This window comes from Danio aesculapii, chromosome 4 (assembly GCF_903798145.1).
Source record: "Danio aesculapii chromosome 4, fDanAes4.1, whole genome shotgun sequence".
NCBI lineage: Eukaryota > Metazoa > Chordata > Actinopteri > Cypriniformes > Danionidae > Danio > Danio aesculapii.
The window spans coordinates 46,871,202-46,889,972 of NC_079438.1; the positions used below are offsets into that span (position 1 = coordinate 46,871,202).

The 18,771-nt window shown below is 29.4% G+C and overlaps 1 protein-coding gene across 1 annotated transcript in view; it reads left to right on the forward strand.

Moving 5' to 3' along the window:
• The first annotated feature begins 3,283 nt into the window (after nucleotides 1-3,283).
• arhgef39 (Rho guanine nucleotide exchange factor (GEF) 39) overlaps nucleotides 3,284-18,771 on the forward strand; it is a 65,337-nt gene continuing 49,849 nt past the window's right edge. The window contains exons 1-3 of the mRNA XM_056456378.1: nucleotides 3,284-3,354; nucleotides 8,674-8,847; nucleotides 12,007-12,101. Of these exons, the coding sequence (XP_056312353.1) occupies nucleotides 8,698-8,847; nucleotides 12,007-12,101 (245 nt within the window). The 5' untranslated portion in view covers nucleotides 3,284-3,354; nucleotides 8,674-8,697. The remainder of the gene's footprint in view (nucleotides 3,355-8,673; nucleotides 8,848-12,006; nucleotides 12,102-18,771) is intronic.

Here is an 18,771-nt window from a genome sequence, read left to right on the forward strand (position 1 = left end):
TAAAATATATATAATATCACAGGAACAGATTTAAAAAGAAAAGTAAAAGTCTATGGGGTTAATCCAGTGTTGTTTGGACCCCATTGAGTTTCATTGTAGAGTAAAAAAAAATTTAAAAGTAAACCATACAAATTGTTCATAGGAGCATGAGCAAATACTTTTTAACATTGGGTAAACTAGCAACGATATTATGGTCAATATAACATCTTAGACTCCCACCTGAATTTAGCATTGCTCACTTGTACACAAGCCTGGAGATGCATATACACCAGGTTGTAGTGTGCTTCCATTTGGTAAAATTCTGTAGGTTTCATTTTATAGATGTGCTTGTTTCAGCTTGCATTAAGCTATACAAATGAGTGTGTCATTTAGGAGAGTTGTTTTATCAGGATCTGAAATGGATGTAAAAAAAAAAAGAAAGATATCAAAAAAGACACCCTAATTTTAAAGCCATAATGATGATTTTGCTGAATGCCTAAGACTATTCCTAATACAAGATGACTGCAACAGCATATTTCTGTCCATACTGTAAGTGTTGGTCAGAGTCTGACACCTTCTGCTTTCAGATCAGCACACGGGCAGGCAACACTAGATGTCAGTGTTTTCGCTGATCTGATCTCAGTCCTGCAAGCGTTTTGTTTGTGGGAAAAGAGAAGCAGAAGCAAATAGTTTGAGAAGTTGAAGCTTGCAACTTTAAAACTTGAGGCTCCTGCTGGATTTCCTAATATTAGAGGGACTGTCTATAAGGAGTTAAAGGCTATTACTGTGCCAAGTCTGATCACGGGGCATCACTTTCATCTTGCCAACTCTCTTGTATAATTAGCAGAAATTTGCTGAGATGTGTTTTCTCCTCCCTTCATTTCCTAAGATGAATCATCAGGAGTATAGACTAAACTCCCTTTCTTAACTCCTAGGATGCAGAAGTTAAATGTAAAATTAATGGTTGGTCTTATTTAGGAGATACATTTAGTGTGTGTGTGTGTGTGTGTGTGTGTGTGTGTGTGTGTGTGTGTGTGTGTGTGTGTGTGTGTGTGTGTGTGTGTGTGTGTGTGTGTGTGTGTGTGTGTGTTTCTCTTTTCTACTTTGCGCTTTGAAGCTTTTAGATTCACCTAGCGTGCCTCAGATGCTTCTGAAGGCACACAACTTAAGTTTCACAGGGATTTTTCCTCATATGTGCTGCCATGCACATCATCATAAATAAACAGTTTAATAATTCTGTCATGAATAATCAGTTTACTCACAAGAGCTAATAAGTAAATAAATAAGTAAATGAATAAATGCAAATAAAACGTTTATAAAATAAAATTAAAAGCATATAAAACAATATCACAGAAAATAATATAACAAAAAGACGTATTATGAAAGTAATATGAATGAAATGCATTTTAAGGAATGAGACAATAAGGGATCTGAATATGTGCCTCGACATTAGCGAATATTATTATATTACATAATTTAAAAATTTATTTTTTGCCTGTTTAAATATAAAAAAATAATAAAAATGAATTATAATAAAACATTTATAAAATAAAGTAAAAAAAAACAAAAACAAAATATATCACAAAAAATAAGAAAATAAAGAAATATTATGAACACAACATGAATAAAATGCATTTTAAAAACAATAAGAAATTTAAATAAAGTTTGTGCCTGTATTAGCAAAATATATTAACAATAATATATATTTAAAAAATCTGTTTATATAAATAAATAAAAGAAATGAAAACATTTATAAAATAAAATAAAACACACATTAAATAATATCACAGAAAATAATATAACAGAAGAATCTAAAGAAATATTAGGAAAATAATATGAATAAAATGCATTTTAATAACAATAAGGAATCTAAATATGTGCCTCTGTATTAGCAAATGTTATTAACAATAATAATAAATAATAAAAAAGTTTTTTGTCATTTTAAATGATTAAAATAAATAATAAAAGTAAAATTAAATTAAAACTTATAAAATAAAATGAAACACATTAAATTATATTACAGAAAATAATATAACAGAAGAATTTAAAGAAATAAAATAATACATAAATAAAATGCATTTAATAAAAATAAGGAATCTAAATATGTGCCTCTATGTTAGCAAATGTTATTAACAATAAAGAAATCAGTTTTTTGTCAGTTTAAATAATGAAAATAAGTAATAAAATAAGTAATAAAAACAAAATAAAATTAAAACATTTATAAAATAAAATAAAACACATAAAATAATATCAAAGAAAATAATATGACAGAAGAATATTAAAAATATTTTGAAAACAATATGAATATAAATGCCTTTTAAAAAGAATAAGAAATCTAAATATGTGCCTCTGTGTTATCAAATATTATAAAAGATAATATTAAATAATAAAAATGCATTTTGTCTGTTTAAAAATTTTAAAAATAAATAATAAAATAGACAAAAAACATTTATAAAATAAAGTAATAAAAGTATATAAAATTATTTCACCGAAAATAATATAACAGAAGAAAATAAATAAATATTATTAAAATAATTTATAAATAAAATGCGTTTAAAAAAACAATAAGAAATCTAAACATGTGCCTCTGTGTTAGCAAATGTTATTAATGAAAAAATAATAATAATAATTATCTGTTTAAATATTTAAAAATAAAATGGATTATATTAAAACATTTAGAAAATAAAGTAAAAAAAAAACTAAATAAAATCACAGAAAATAATATACAACAGAAGAATCTAAAGAAATAATATGAAAGTAATATGAATTTAGTGCAATTAATTAAATATCTGTATTAACAAACGTTATTAACGAACATATTAAATCATAAAAACGTTTGTTGTGTCTCTTTAAATAGAAAATAAATTATACAAATTAATCAAATTAAAACATTTATAAAATCTAGTAAAAAACTAAAATATCACATAAAATAATATAACAGAAGAATCTCAACAAATATTATGAAAACAATATGCATAAAATGCATTTTAAAAACAATAAGTATTTTAAATGTGTGCATCTGTATTAGTAAATGTCATTAATGATAATATAAAATATTTTTAATGGATGTTTTTTGTCAGTTTTAATAATAATAATTGATTATTTACTTTGTTGGTGTGAACTTTTTCTCATATAGAAGTTTATAAAACCAATAAGTAATCTAATCATTTTTAAATATATGTAATTTGACACATGGGGGGGTACCCTTTTCGTAAAACGACCCTTATCGCTGTTAGCTTGCGAAATTCCTCGATGACGTCAGGCATGACGGTAAGGTTTCGATGTTTGTGAGAACCAATCAGTGCGCAGAAAAACCCGGAACTTCTGAGTACGCAAGAAAGAGCGGCTGTATTCAAATTGAAAAGAAAACATCAGGTATGAAGTGTTTTTATGCTTTGCAGATCTATTATTGTTTTGAAAACATTACATATACACTTAAAACGATACTTATATTACGAAGTCTGTCATTTTAGAGAGCGGTTTTAACATTTAAAACCACATGACAACGGAAATGTTCTACAGTTCAGCCATGCGAAGCAATCTTAATATATTTTAATATAAGTTGCTAATTTAAATATTTAATTCTTATTAATATGCCTGTGTTTAATATTGAAATAAAGTGGTCTTATGTTTGTATTTATATGGAGAACGTTTAGAAAATATTTGATCTTAAAAATAGCAACCAAATGCTAGACTTAAGTTTGAGGGTTTTGTTTTAAAAAGCACATGAAATAATGTAGAATTTGATATTTATATTGTCAGCATTGTTAATCAACTATAAACAAGTGAACTTGCTTATTTATTTAACCCTCAGGAGCTGTTTAGGATAAGGGTCAGGAGATACTGAAACTGAATCTCAGAGGGTTTAAGTTAAATATATTAGACTTTTTATATTCTTGATACTAAAGATTATTCCTTTATTCTTTAATAATATTTTGAGAGCTGATTATAAGTATGCATTTCCATTTGATTTAATAGTTTTGAAGAAAATATTATACATTAGTTGTATTTGTAGGCTTACTGGATACACTAAAATTAATTACATCCAATAAAAATGCGCTTGTGTCCACAACTCAAGGGAAAAAAAATACTATGAAAACCTGACTTGCTAATTAGGCTTATTTATATTTGTTCTATGATATTTTCAATCTATACCTTTTTGCTGGGGTCAAAGCAAATCCAAATAGTTTACCACAGTTATGATGAAATATCTAAAAAAACAACTCAAAATATGCCTGCAAAGATTGTGGAAATGAAGAAAAATCTTAAGAAGTCACGCAAAAGTCATGCAATCTCTATGGGGAATCTGAATGTTTTTGAAATGTTTAATGAACTAGTTGTTGTTGTTTGTGGAGTAAAACTTGCTGCAATCCAGCATCATAACATCCATTTGCTTGATGAGTATCTTATTGGAGTTATATTATTGTTTAATTATTTATTATGATTATATATTATTAATTATATTATCAATTAAGAAGTTTGGTACCTGATTTATCAGAAGTCTGATAGTTCTTCTTTTATGTGACTTTAGACAGTAAAATTAAATAGGTTTACATCCGTACAAGATAAAAAAAAAAGCATCTTGTTTACTTCAGAGTGTCTGAAATGGTTTGTTCCAGAATCTGGTTTCTTTAATTTAAACTCCTCCTTTCTGAGAGATGCTCTGCTCTGATTGGTCAGATTGCTTTTTGACATGATTGGTCTGTCACTTGAAGTGCATGTCAATCCATTTCCTAATTTTAATTGCAGAGGCAATTGTGAACATAACTATATGAACAGCAATGATGGCATCAGTTTTGCCATATATAAGCAATTCCATGCAAACGTCAATCTTGCCATGAAAAAAATAGTTTTTGCCAAAATATCGAAACAGTTTCTGCATTTTTTGTGTCAGCAAGTTTTTTACAGTGCTTTAGAAATACTCAAAAATCTCTCTGTTAATGTTTTCAACTTATTATATTTGATTTAACAACATCACACAAGTGCTAATTTCACATCTGTTACATCCATAACAAAGAGGTGTTCCATCCATAATCCATAATAATAATTTTTTCCTCATACTTGCAAAAAATCTCAAAATAAAATAAAATAAATATTTTTTTTTCTATAGTGAGCCAACTCTTCTCCTTTTGAATAGTATTGTTTCTTTTGGGTTATGCAGTCAAATTCACAGAATTTCTACAAAGTATATTGTATACTGCAAAACACGCTTTTGGTCACATCCATAACGCATGCTTAATTTCCTCATTTAAAATATAAAATATGTTTACAGATTGGTATTTTTCTGCTCCCATAACTCTGTGGTTAGTAGTTTTGGAAAATATAAACAGAGTTTTCAATATCAAAATGTTAACATAAACTTTCTCTGTGAATTTATTTTTTGAGATTTTACTTCAAATGTCACATCTATAACTCTGGAATTGCTTATACATTTGAGTCCTTATCCTATGGAACTGCAGAAAATTGCTGCTTCTCTAACATTGTGCAATTTATTTTGAATTATTATATGGTCAATTTAGTTTTATTGAGGCTGGAACTGACATTATGTCACACACTTTGCAAAAAAAAAAAAGAATAATCTTGAGTTTAAAGGCTTCACAGCATCATTATGATATCCCTGTAAAAGTTTTTGTTTTTTAAATTGAAAAGATAGAGTGAAGAAATCCCACAAGCGAGAATGTGGTTTTCTTGGATATCACAAGTGAACAAATGTTATATTTATTTTATACAAGTTTTAATAATTAGTCAATTATAATTAAGTCATAATAAAACATAATATCTGTTATGTTTTGTCAATGTAAATAGCTCTGCAGCAACACTGGGTTCTTAAATTAATCTGTTTTTGAACAAACTCACTCGGTGAATCAAAGCTCCATTCATAAAGACATTGCTGCACCCAACCCTGGTATTAAGAAAAAAAAAAATCCTCCAAAACGTTGATATTTATGTTTTGTCAGTGTCTCATCACCTTTATATTTGAATTAAAGTGTGTTTGTAAAGAAAACAAACCACAGTTTGTCTGCACGTGCTTGTACATGTGAGCGCAAACCTTATTGTGAAGAACAGAAAGCGACCTTTTTTTAATATAAGCGCTGAGTTATGCAAACAAACCCTGCCGGTTGCTCCATATTTAGTCTTTTTAACTAGATACTCCTGACCCCAGTCCTCCTCAGCTGGCTTTTAATTGGCTTCACTGGGCCTAAAATGCTGCAATATTTCTCCAAATTGACTGCCTATTTGAGTGTCGGGAGTGATGCAATTTACAGTAGGTTGCTGGTAAAAAATGGACTGGGGCTTCTAACGCAGAGGCTGCACGAGGTTCGACGCGTAACTTCAGGGAATGCATTCCACGTCTTTATGGAGGTTTTGTATAAGGCTGCACAATATGTCGTTTCAGCATCAACATTGCAATGTGCATATTCGCTATAGTTACATAGCTGCATCAGGATTATATAACATATGATTTGTTTAGCCATTACAATATTTTAATAGTGATATTTTTTATTTGCATGTGTTTTTAAGGCCTGTGACTGAGCATTTCAAGCAAGTTTAGAGAATTCGAGCACTGTAAATTCTAATGTTTTTAGATTTAACGAAGATTAATTGTTTAGATTTAAAGAAAATAAATGAATAAAGATGAATTAATGGTATCGCGACAACCCTGTGCCCTTTATTACCTTTCAGTACCTTTCTTTTCCCATAAGGGATGTGCATTACAATTTGTCTGTGCTTTTCAGCATTCACAATCCATTTTTCCTAGCAATTTTCCAAATCTCTTCATATTTTTTAAACGATTAGATCAAACAATCCAACTCTAACATATAATTTTTATTTGTATTCTAATGAAGTGACTGAAAATATGTGTACATACAATGTCATTATAGGATCACTAAAACAGAACTGTATGCAGAGCTGCTGGCGTGCCCTCTCAGTCTTTCCGGGTTGATCGTCTTGCCTTGTTTACAGTGTGTTATAGAAGAGCTGATGCTGGCGTCCCTCGGGAAGGAACAAGGGTTAATTGCTGTTAAAGTGTTGGTCTCGTTCCTCTTTCTGGCCCTGACGCTCCATTAGAGCTGACACTAATGAGGCAGTGCACAGAGGACACCCTGGAGTCCAGGGATGGCACCGGCGGCTGGGGGGAACGAGACGCGATCCTGAGACTTTAGAGAGACAGAAAGCACATACTAAGTCATAGATCAAGAGTGTGTGTTGTTGGGAGTGTGTGTAGGCTCAGCTTCTCTTAATTGGTGGCTTACCCTCTGCATATGTTGTTTGTTTGTCATTAGGAATTCAGTAGGGACTGAGTCACTGCTCGTCCTTCATACTCAGCCAATGGCATTTGCTTGGTTATTTTAAGGTATTGATTGTAATTTGGAAATGTCAAAATATGGATTTTTCTTTTTTTCTGTGGTGTAATAGTGAAAGTTGTGGAATATCCTAAATAATAACATTTATTTATAAGGCTTCTGCAGATAAAAGGCTTCCAAGATTTATTTCATTATCATTTATTTATATTATTTCCTAATAAATATTTTGGAAAGAATTGGTAACCGATTAATAAATGAAAGACATTAGGTTGAAGTCATTTGATTAAAAATGAATAAATAAATAAAACAAAATTAAAATAAAACAAAATCTTTAAGTATATGATGTCTGTAATTGTATATCTTATAGTGCTGGGCAATGATTAATAGCAGGGTATCCGTTGCGTCTTAAATCTCAAAAGCTAAATTTTAGGCCTTAAAAAGTCTTAAATCTACATAAATATTGTGTTGTAGGTCTTAAATCTTTTTTTTAACAAGTCTTAATTTTACTTAGTTCATGTATGACTTCCCAATCTGGCTATTAACACCCATACAATCATCAACAATCCCAATCTCAATAAAACATTTACTTTTTATTTAAAAATAGCATTTAATTACTTTCCTAGTAACATTTGAACATTTGATTTATTTACTGCTGAGGATACTGACCTGACCTGTATTTTTATTATTAAATTCAATTATTATTACTGTTATAGACTGAAGTGATTGACAGCTATGTTTTGTTCTATTCTTGGTAAGGGTTATAGGGTTTGTGAATGGATATGTTTGAAAATTAATAAAATAACTTGTGAAAATCTTTCCTAACTGGGATATTCAGAAAAAATCCTTAACATTTAGCCCTGTATTAGTCTAAAGTTTCATTCATAATGGTCTTAAAAAGTCTTAAATTTAACTTGGTGAAACCTGCAGATACCCTGAATAGGAATTATTTGCATTCAAAATAAAAGTTTGTTTTGACATAAGATATGTGTGTTCATTATACATGTTTAATACCTAAATGTAATACACACACGTACATAAAAGCAAAACTATACAAAAAAAATTTTTGCATAGCTATTTAACATATAAATAAATATATATATATATTATATTTATATATTTATATAAATATTGTTGTTTTTATTATTATTATTATTATTAATTATTATTATTATTATTATTATGTAAAAACAAAAATGGAAGCGTTTCAGAAACGACAAGTAATAAACTTTAATAAATTATTTAAAAAACTTATAAAGTGGTATTAAATTATTATTCTATGTTAAAATTTTATCAAAATCAAAGTGTTACTTGTGCATCTCATTTGCTGTTTATTAATTCGCTGTATTGATCAAGCAGTCATTTGTATGGCTTTTGTTCTGTTTTGTAGGTAGTAACACACTGATCTGGAGTCATGAGTTTCTCTCCGAGTCCACTGAGTCCGATGAGCGGCCGCAGTATTCAGGAGCAGAGAGAGCGCTGGGAGAGGAAGAGGAGTCGCACGGCCCGAGAGATGATCCAGAGTGAGCAGAGATACTGTCAACAGCTGGAACTGGTGGTCACGGTTCGTCTCTCTCCACACACACTCACATACTGGCCACAGACAAATAGTGGTGTCAAAAGTTTATGGATTGAGGCAAATATTGTCATTTGAAACAATACTCTATCTGTCTATCAATCATTCATTTTGTTTTATTTTATTTTTTTATTTTATTTTATTTTATTTTATTTTATTTTATTTTATTTTATTTTATTTTATTTTATTTTATTTTATTTTAGCTGGGCCAGTCAAAAGTTTTGGGGTCACACTTTAAAACAAGGTTCATTAGTTAATGCATTTACTAACATGAACCAATCATGAACAACACTTGTACAGCATTTATTAATCATTATTGAACATTTACTAATGCTTTATTAACATTCAAGTCCATGCTTGTTAACATTAGTTAATGCACCATGAGTTAACATGAACTAACAATGAACAACTGTATTTTCATTAACTAACGTTAAATAACATGAAGAAATACTGTAGTAAATGTATTGTTCATTGTTTGTTCATGTTAGTAAATGCATTAATTAATATTAACTAATGAACCTTATTGTAAAGTGTGACCAGTTTTGGCGGGGCAAGTGAAAATCTGAACAACTGCCCTGACTGGACCTATAGTAACTATTCTTAACATTCAGGATTTAACTTGCGAATAAAAACATTCAGACATGCATAAATATTGTAAATGTAACTAATGATGTGACAAAATGTCCCCTATAGTATCAAACATGATGGAATATTAATATTTTTTATAAGTTACAAATGCCAGTATGGTGACAACATTAGTTTACACTTCATTCATTCATTCATTCATTCATTCATTCATTCATTCATTCATTCATTTATCCTGGAGAGCAGAAACACATTCATGTTGATCATTAGAGTTTCCTAATTAATACAAATCTGAAATTCTAATTATATTGGAGAGCTGTTTTAGTGGGACAAGGTTTTCTGGTTATTGAGTGGTCCTTGACACCATCATATGCTTTTCTTTTGAAACTCAAGCTTTATAACCTGTTCAAGGCTCTTATTTTGTGGCTAATTAGTTTTACCTTTAAGACCTCAATCTTTTCAAGCTGTGCATATTATTTAGTTTATTGTGGGTAACCATAAATGGACTCATGTTACCTCTGTACAGGTCTTGTATTTCATCATAAGCGGTGGTTGCATTTGAAAGCGCAATGTAGCTAACTCGAATTGTTTTCTAATGGCATATTTTTTAATAAAGATCGAGCATATATATTAATGAAGTAATATGGCTATAGTAATATTAAAAGTATAATTATTTAATTTTGAATTATTAAAAAGGGAGCATTTTATTTTTAGATTAATGCTATGTTTATTAAAATATAATACAAAAAAGATTTTATTTGATTGTATTCATATTAGTATGAGTTATTTAAAGGCTTCATTATTGATCAGTTAAATGTAAAAGTTGGCACTAATTTAATAAATATAATCATGTAATATTTTTAGATCTTAAATCTGAAATAATTCTGAATTCTGAAATAATTAAATGTAATATTTTTATGTAGATTATTATAAATTTTATGTATTCATTTATATATTTATTTACTTATTTTTTATTTATAAATGTACACATTTATTATTATTGTTGTTGTTGTTGTTCTTGTTGTTGTTCTTGTTATTTTCCTGGACAAAATACTAATTATAATATTACTTTATTAGTTTTTAGTTTAAATAATTTAAATGTTACATTCCATTTTTAGATTAATAAGTGTTATATATATATATATAGAATAAAATATAAAACAATACAAATCAATTAATATTTCTTAAACAGATTATTATTAATAATAGTTTTAATTTATATTGTGTATGTTTATTTATATATTTATTTACTTTATTAATAAATATACAAATATATTATAATTGTTGTTGTTGTTGTTGTTGTTATTCCTGGAGCAAATACTAAATATGATATTACTTTATTAGTCTAATTTATTTAGTTAAAATAATTTATATGTAATTGAAATATGTAATTAAAAAAGAATAAGAATATGGTTACATTTTATTGTATTCATTTTAGTAATTTATGTTAAAAAGCTTCATCATTAACCACTGAAATTTAAAATACTGCTCTAATTTAATAAATATAATCATTTAATATTTTATATCTTAAATCTGAAATAATTCAGAAGTAATTAAATTGAAAATGTCTTATATAGATTATTATAAATAATAGCTTTTATATATATATTGTGTATGTTTATATATTTATTTACTTTTATTTATACATATACAAATTGTTATTATCATTATTATTACTTTTATTATTATTATTATTATTACTATTATTATTATTATTATTCCTGGAATAAATGCTAAACATTAAATATTACTTTTTTAGTTTCAATTATTTAGTTAAAATAAATTAAATGTTACATACATTTTTTTGTTTAATAATTGTTATATAGATATATAATCAAATATAAAAAAGAAAACAAATATTACAAAATTGTATTGTATTCGATTTAGTAAGTTAAATGCTTCATTAATAGTCAATGACACATAAAAGATTGCACTTATTTAATAAATATAATCCTTTAATATGTTATATCTTAAATCCTGGAACAATTCTGAAATATTTACATTTAGTAATATTTTTATTTAGGTTATTACACATTTATAGCTTTTTTTTAACACAAAGTATACAGCGCTGTTATTTAAAAAAAATAAAAAATTTTAGAAGTTCAAGTTTACACTTTGTTTAAGGCTTTATTTGGTGGCTAATTAGTTTTACCTTTTTAGATCTTGGAAGCCTTATGTCTATTATATACACAGAAATACACTCGCCTCACCTCTACAAGTTATGTACATCATAATAATTATACATTTGAACTTGAAAAGCAAGTCTACCAAACCACAGGTCCGTCTCATTGTTTTTAAATGCCCGTTTCTAATTAAACATTCTGAAACCAAATATATTTCAATAATAAAACACACATTCCCCTTCCTGTGGTGAGGATGTATAAAAAATACCTCTCATAGGAAGGTAATTGAGATGTCATTGCTGTGAAACACTGGGATCTCCACAGATTTTGCTATGGCTTTGTCTCAAGGGTATGAAAAAGACGAGAAGGTGCCAAGATGAAGAGTCATGAACGAGTGGCGTATGCGAATTTAATTTTCCTCTCTCTTTTGCTTCACCAGTTCTTTGTGGAGATCTTGAAGGCCAAAGGAACCCTCAGGCAGGACATTAGAGAAAGCATCTTCAGTTCAATTAAATCCATTCATTTAATAAACCAGTAAGTATCCTTTAAATAATTAAGTGAATCTTTACGCTCAGGGGAAAGAGACGGCTGAGGGTGGCGGACTTTGGTACCGTTTTAAAAAAAAAAAGGACGAGATGGTATTAATTGGGGTCTAACAGGAGAATCAACTTGGAGATTGTCTTATCTTATGTTTTTCCTCTTTAATTGGATTGCCAATCGATGCCGATTGCTGGGTTTGGGCTTACAGTTGCACTTTTTTTCTGAGTTTTTCCACTTTATCCTGCGTCATCGGTGTTCATAATGCCACCGTTTGCATCTTCAGAGCCTTATGTGTTGATAAAAATAAGCATTCGGAATCGCTGATGTTTTAACAATGCATTTTTAATGAAAGCGTTCATTATCATTGTGTTCATTACAGTGTTAACGCCTGATTTCAACACTATACTGTAGCAGATTCTGCGATTTATAGACTTGGTTACAGCTCAATTTAAAGACAACATGAAACATCACTGCAGGGCATGCCGTTTTGGTCAACAGTTTTATATTTTAATATATATTTTAAAATGCAATTTATTCCTGTGATACAAGGTTTAATTTTCAGCATCATTATATTAGTCTTTGAATATGCTGATTTTCAGTTTTTACTGGATTTTGATCATATTAATGCAACCTTGTTGAGACATTCATACTATTGGTTTACAGTTTTTTTATACTTTTGTTTTTATATATTATATATTATTACATATTATATATTTAATTCTAAATGAATTTAATTAATTATTTACATATAAATTTACATTTATTTTAACTTTATTTTATTAATTTGTCATTGATATTTCTATTTATTTATAATTTTATTTTAATTTTTATTTATTTATTTATTTATTTTTAATTAAATTAAGTTTAAATTTAATAAAATAAAAAAATATTATATTTATTTTATATTTTTTTAATTAATTTATTACTAAGTAAATTTACTTTAATTGTTTAATACATTTTTTTATTTTAATTAATTAATTAATTTTTAATTTAATTTAATTTATTTTTAAATTAAATGTGTTTTATTTATTTATTTATTTATTTATTTTTAATTAAATTATATTTATTTTTAATAAATTTAATTTTATTTTAATTTATTGTAATTTTAATTTATTTTAATAAAATTTATTTTATTTATTCATTTTTACTGATTTTATTATTTTTAATTTGTTTTTATAATGTTTTGTATTCAAGTTTTTTTCACTTATGCAATTAAACACAAATGAACATGGATTAACATTAATCATAAAGACATATGTAATATTTTGAAGTATGTTCTTACTGTTTTTGCCTGACCTGTTCATATTATCTTAAGAAAAGCAACATCAATACACCAAGAAATACATTTGACCATGATACAGTCTTTTTATTGTAAACTAAAACTTAAAATCTTTTATTTTGAAAGCTTTCTTCAATAAGGCTAAAATAACAGGAGAAAAAATAATATATGAAAAAAGTGAAAAAACAAATGTTATACTTCAGATAATTGTACTAACTGAAATAAGTTAAAATGGCTAAAACTGAAATAAGAAATAAATTAAACAGAATGGTTGTTAATTTACTCACCCTTAGATCATCCAAGATTTCAGATGACTTCTACAGTCAAACATTTTCAACAACTACATACACCTCAAAAGTAAAAAAAAAAAAAAAAGCATACATACAGGCAAAACAGAATTCATACACACAACTTCTCCTAACGATACATTGAGATCATATAAAGCAAAATGATTAGTCACATACAACATCCTCAAAGTGTTGCTAACCATAAAACAAAATCGAGTCTACTTTAATTTCATAATGCGTCTTTATTTATTTTAACCAGTGATAAAGCGCTCATGGTAAGTCGTGAAGCCCAGCTGCAGCTCTTCTTCCGCGCACAGACGATTAGACACTCTGCTTGAGGGCCCTTTATGACAGCTTGAGCAAATGAAAAGCCGGAGTCGCTGGAAGATGAAATAATACATCAGAAAAACTGGCCTGAAGAGCAGTCGGCATTGATCTGCCCAATGCCGCGCCGGGGCAGACTAACAACAAATTAACTCGCAGGTGTCAAGAAGCCTGTTCTGGTTAATTTTTATCTGAAGCGCAAAAAGCTCTTGTGAAGCGTTTTGTGCTTTCATGTAGCACATCTGAAAGCAACAAGCAAACGCAGAAAAGCAGAATCCCTCTCGTAGTGTCCAATAGACCAAGCGAAATCACGTTTAGCTTTTATACAGACCTTCAACGATGCATTCGAGGGATTATCGCTCATGAGTGTAGGTAAGCTATGTTTGACATTTTTAACAGCCTGATCAATCTCACAACATTTGCCTGACATGCTCTCAGAGACGTTTCTTTGCAATCTACACTGTAAAAAATGCTGGGTTCTACACAATTCCTTTATGTTGTCCGACAAATCGATTAAGTTAACCTTATTGTTTTGTGGATTGAAGATAAAACATTCAAGTTTCCCAAGAAAGCCTCAAGAATTGTGTTGATTCAGCTCATTTTAAATCAGTAGTTTGAACAAGAAGCAAGTCATTTTTGGAGTGTAGGGAACTGGCTGAAGTTTGCGGCTCACACTGTGTTTTGTTTTTTTTTATCATCCTGAACGATTGTAGCATGTCAGACGGCATGAACATGCATCCCATGTCACACTGTAAGAACTTAGCTATCATATTGTCAGACTGAACGACAAACAGAAGAAAACGCCATAATAGTTTGACGTCATCCACCTGTGGCACTTTCATTATCTTGCATTCTGAAATGATTCCTCATAACAAACGTAAACGGTCTGAAGCGACAATTTTGCACACAGTGTGTCTCAATAAAAAACCACGAAGGAAAAAAAATGTTTTGTTTTCCCCGTGGTCATTTGAATCGTTGAATTGTGTCATCAGATTCGGCGCTCTTATTGGTTCTTGGACTGATGCTCATCACAGCTGTTGTCATGCCAAAATTTCATTGAAGGTAAAATCTGATCGCAACGGACATTAACCGGCTGTCAGTGAACATGTTGAACCAACGATCAAAGATCACAGATTTTAGCCTAGGATTTCAGAAATTTTTTAGGATTTTCCAAATTTGTCCCAGATGACAATCGTGGCTGAAATCCCACAGTGTAAGCAGGGCTTTAGATGCTGATTTTGTTGCTGGTTGTTGACGAATTTACAAAATTGACCAAATAAAATCGAATTAGTTTTGTCATCATTTAAAATGCAGGAAGGGTTAATCATTTCTTCATCTTCCATAGAGATGCTTCTTATAAAACCTGCTGTGTTGGTACATTTTTCTTATTTTTATCTTTTTTTTTTTTTTTGCCAAATCTCAAAACCATCAACTATTGTGTGACTGTCTTAAGCATAGCTCCAAAAATTACAGCTCTTATAAAATAAATTAAAATTGTAAAATCAGTAATAAATAGCTCAGGTCTAATTTTACTAGTGCCTATTTTTGTAAATAGCATTATTTTGTGTCCATCTACAGTTGAAGTCAGAATTATTAGCCCTCCTGAATTATTGGCCTCCCTGTATATTTGTTTCCCCAGTTTCTGTTTAACTGGAAAGAAGATTTTTTTTATCAACGCATTTCCAAACAATAGTTTTAATAGCTAATTTCTAATAACTGATTTCTTTTATCTTTGCCATGATGACAGTACATAATATTTTACTAGATATATAAGCTGAAGATACTAGTATTCAGCTTAAAGTGACATTTAGTGGCTTAACTAGGTTAATTAGGCAAGTTAGTATAATTAGGCAAGTCATTGTATAACAGTTCTGTAGACAATCTAAAACAAATATAACTTAAGGGGATTAATAAATTTGACCTTAAAATTTTTTTAAAAAAACTTAAAAACAGCTTTTATTCTAGCCGAAATAAAACCAATAAGACTTTCTCCAGAAGAAAAGATATTATAGGAAATGCTGTGAAAAAGGTCAAGCTCCGTCAAACATCATTTAGGAAATCCTAGAAAAATAGGGAAAAATTCACAGGAGGGCTAATAATATGGACTTCAACTGTATATCTAAAAACATAGGAACTTGATACATTTTGTGACTGAAAACCATGTCCTCTGGTGTAACGCTCAATAAATGTACAGTTCCACGATAAACTTTAATTAGTTGAAGTAGGGGTGGGCCAATGAACAATATTATATCAAATCACTATAAAATTTATGTCAATAACAATGATAAGCGCTGGACTTTTTTACTCTATATTGATCTAAGAGCTAATCACGCAGCAGAAATGTGCAACAATGGGAATCTAGAAGTTTGTTGATAGTAGAGATGTATCGCATTTTTGGCCACCAAAAGTGTTTAATACCGTTTAATGTACCCTCTAATTTTTGTGGCTTCGGTCATTTTTGGGGTACTCTTTTAAATCTGGAAGAATTAACAATTGATATCGAAATATATCGTTATCATTCAGTTATCATCAGAAATTGATTACAAATATATTTACATGCAGGTGTTTAATCAAGCTTAAGTACAATGTTAAAACATGTATTTACACAGTAAGTACATTGTAACAAATTATTAATTTCAATGCAAGTACATATAAGTTAAAGCCACTTAATATAGTGGGACCATTGTGCTTTGTGTGACAACCCTATTCAGTAAAAATACCCAACAAGTCATGGAGAAATTATATATAATTCATAATTTCATATAAAATAAGTAGCACTATATGAAGATAAGTGTCTAACATAAGATAAATCATTTGCTTTGCTGTCAAACCATAGGCCATTTTTACAGTACAGTAAAAAGTAAATTAAAAAATGAAAGAATTGATAAAGTTAGTGACTCCTCATATTTCAAAAATGATATTTAAATTTTTTTTTTACTGCCTGTTTGTCAACAACCCATGTGTACATATTTTGAATCGCCAAACTGACTGTCTTTGAAGGCTTCATTCAGCCTCGCTTGATGGAGAATCATAAAATTGTGTGAATAATGAATCACCGTTGGTCCCCGGGGCTCCCATCAATGGCTGATTGACGGGCCTCTCTACAAACAGTGGCTGAATGAAGATGGAGGGCTGAATTTCAGAGGCCGATGTATTGGATAAATCGGCGCTCGGTTACCATATATCATCATTAGAATCGGTTATTGAAGTGCCGGGTGAAGCGTAATGGCAGTCTCTCAATTTAGATCTGTGAACAGACAGCGCTGGCTGACTGATTAAAACGAATAAAGTGCTCGCGTACTCCAAAAGCACATCGTTATCAGGAAGCTTCTTCAGATGCATGTTGATATCCGCACTGCCTGCCGAAGGTTATTTCAATCCTTAGTGAAAATCATCACTTTTTATCTTGGACTAGTTGTGTGACATGGAAAAACAGAGCACCAGGGCAGAAGGTGAATGCTAGGTTGTATTTCATAGTCAGAAAAGTCAGAATTGTAGAAATTGTTATCAATTTTAGCCTTAAAGAACACATTTAACCTAAATTTGCAGTGCTTTTATCGTTTATTGATGTCCATACCTTTCAAAACTCATTTGACTTTTTTTATTTTTGTGAAATGAACAAGGAGATTAATTAATTACACTGTCCAAGTTGTTGGTTTACGTGAATGGTGATTTGGCTGCCACTTTGAAAGCAATATCTTTTTTTTCTGAATTTTTTGGTAACATTTTAGTTTAGGTCACAATTTACGGTATTAACTAACACTACTACCTTAATAAACTACTAATCAGCTGTTTATTGATAGTCAGTAAGGTAGAAATTGAGTTTATTTTTGGGTAGGTTTACATTTGATTCACACAGAGCTTCAGTGTTAACATTTGAATGAGGGCGTGTCTGATATTGGGGTTGACGCGATTGTCATAGCAGCATTAGCCAATAAATTTAGTCAGCAATCGCTATCGTCTGAGCTGGAGTATTTATAAAGTGATCTGATTGGCTGATGCTTCTGTTGGCTCTTAAAAAGTTGAGAAATTCCCAACTTCTACAGTGAGCAACGCCCCTGAACGGCGCCAATGGATCCACAATTCAATTTGGCAGCACTTGACATCACCCATTAGGAAGCTTTGACGGGAAGCTCTTGGAAGCGTTGAAGCTGACGCCCCATGTCAGTGGGGCATTAGAGATGCAGAATGAGATCATGCTTTATAAATACTAATATACTGTACAATTAATATCTTAATAATAGGCAGACAATAAGCCAGTAGTTAATAGCATGAATTGTTACCCAAACTAAAGTGTTACCCTATTTTTTTTTCTGTAATTTTTAGATTATTTTTCTTAAACTTATTAAAAATTTTCCTTTTATATTGCTGTAAAAATATTTGTGGAGCTTAATTCATTTAATTACTTTCAAAAAATAACTACTTAAAATAATTGATATTATTGATTTTTGATTTGAATGTATTTTAGGTTTTACAGTGTTTTTGTCGCAACACATTTTATTAAAAACAAAACAAACAAATAATATGATTACAGTAGAAACCTTAAAAATTATTGCAGCCTCAAACATTTAATGCAGTGACATCTTAAGACATCGAAAATGTCCGTAAAGCCATCCAATGCAGTCATTTTGAAGTTCAATGTTTGCGCGTCATATGTTTCTCTTGGGTGGGTAAACACTTAAATACATTCAGGATTCATTAAACGCTTCTAAACAAACAAATAAACAAAACTTGAATATATTGCTCCTCTGCTGCCATTCATTGATCAGAATTA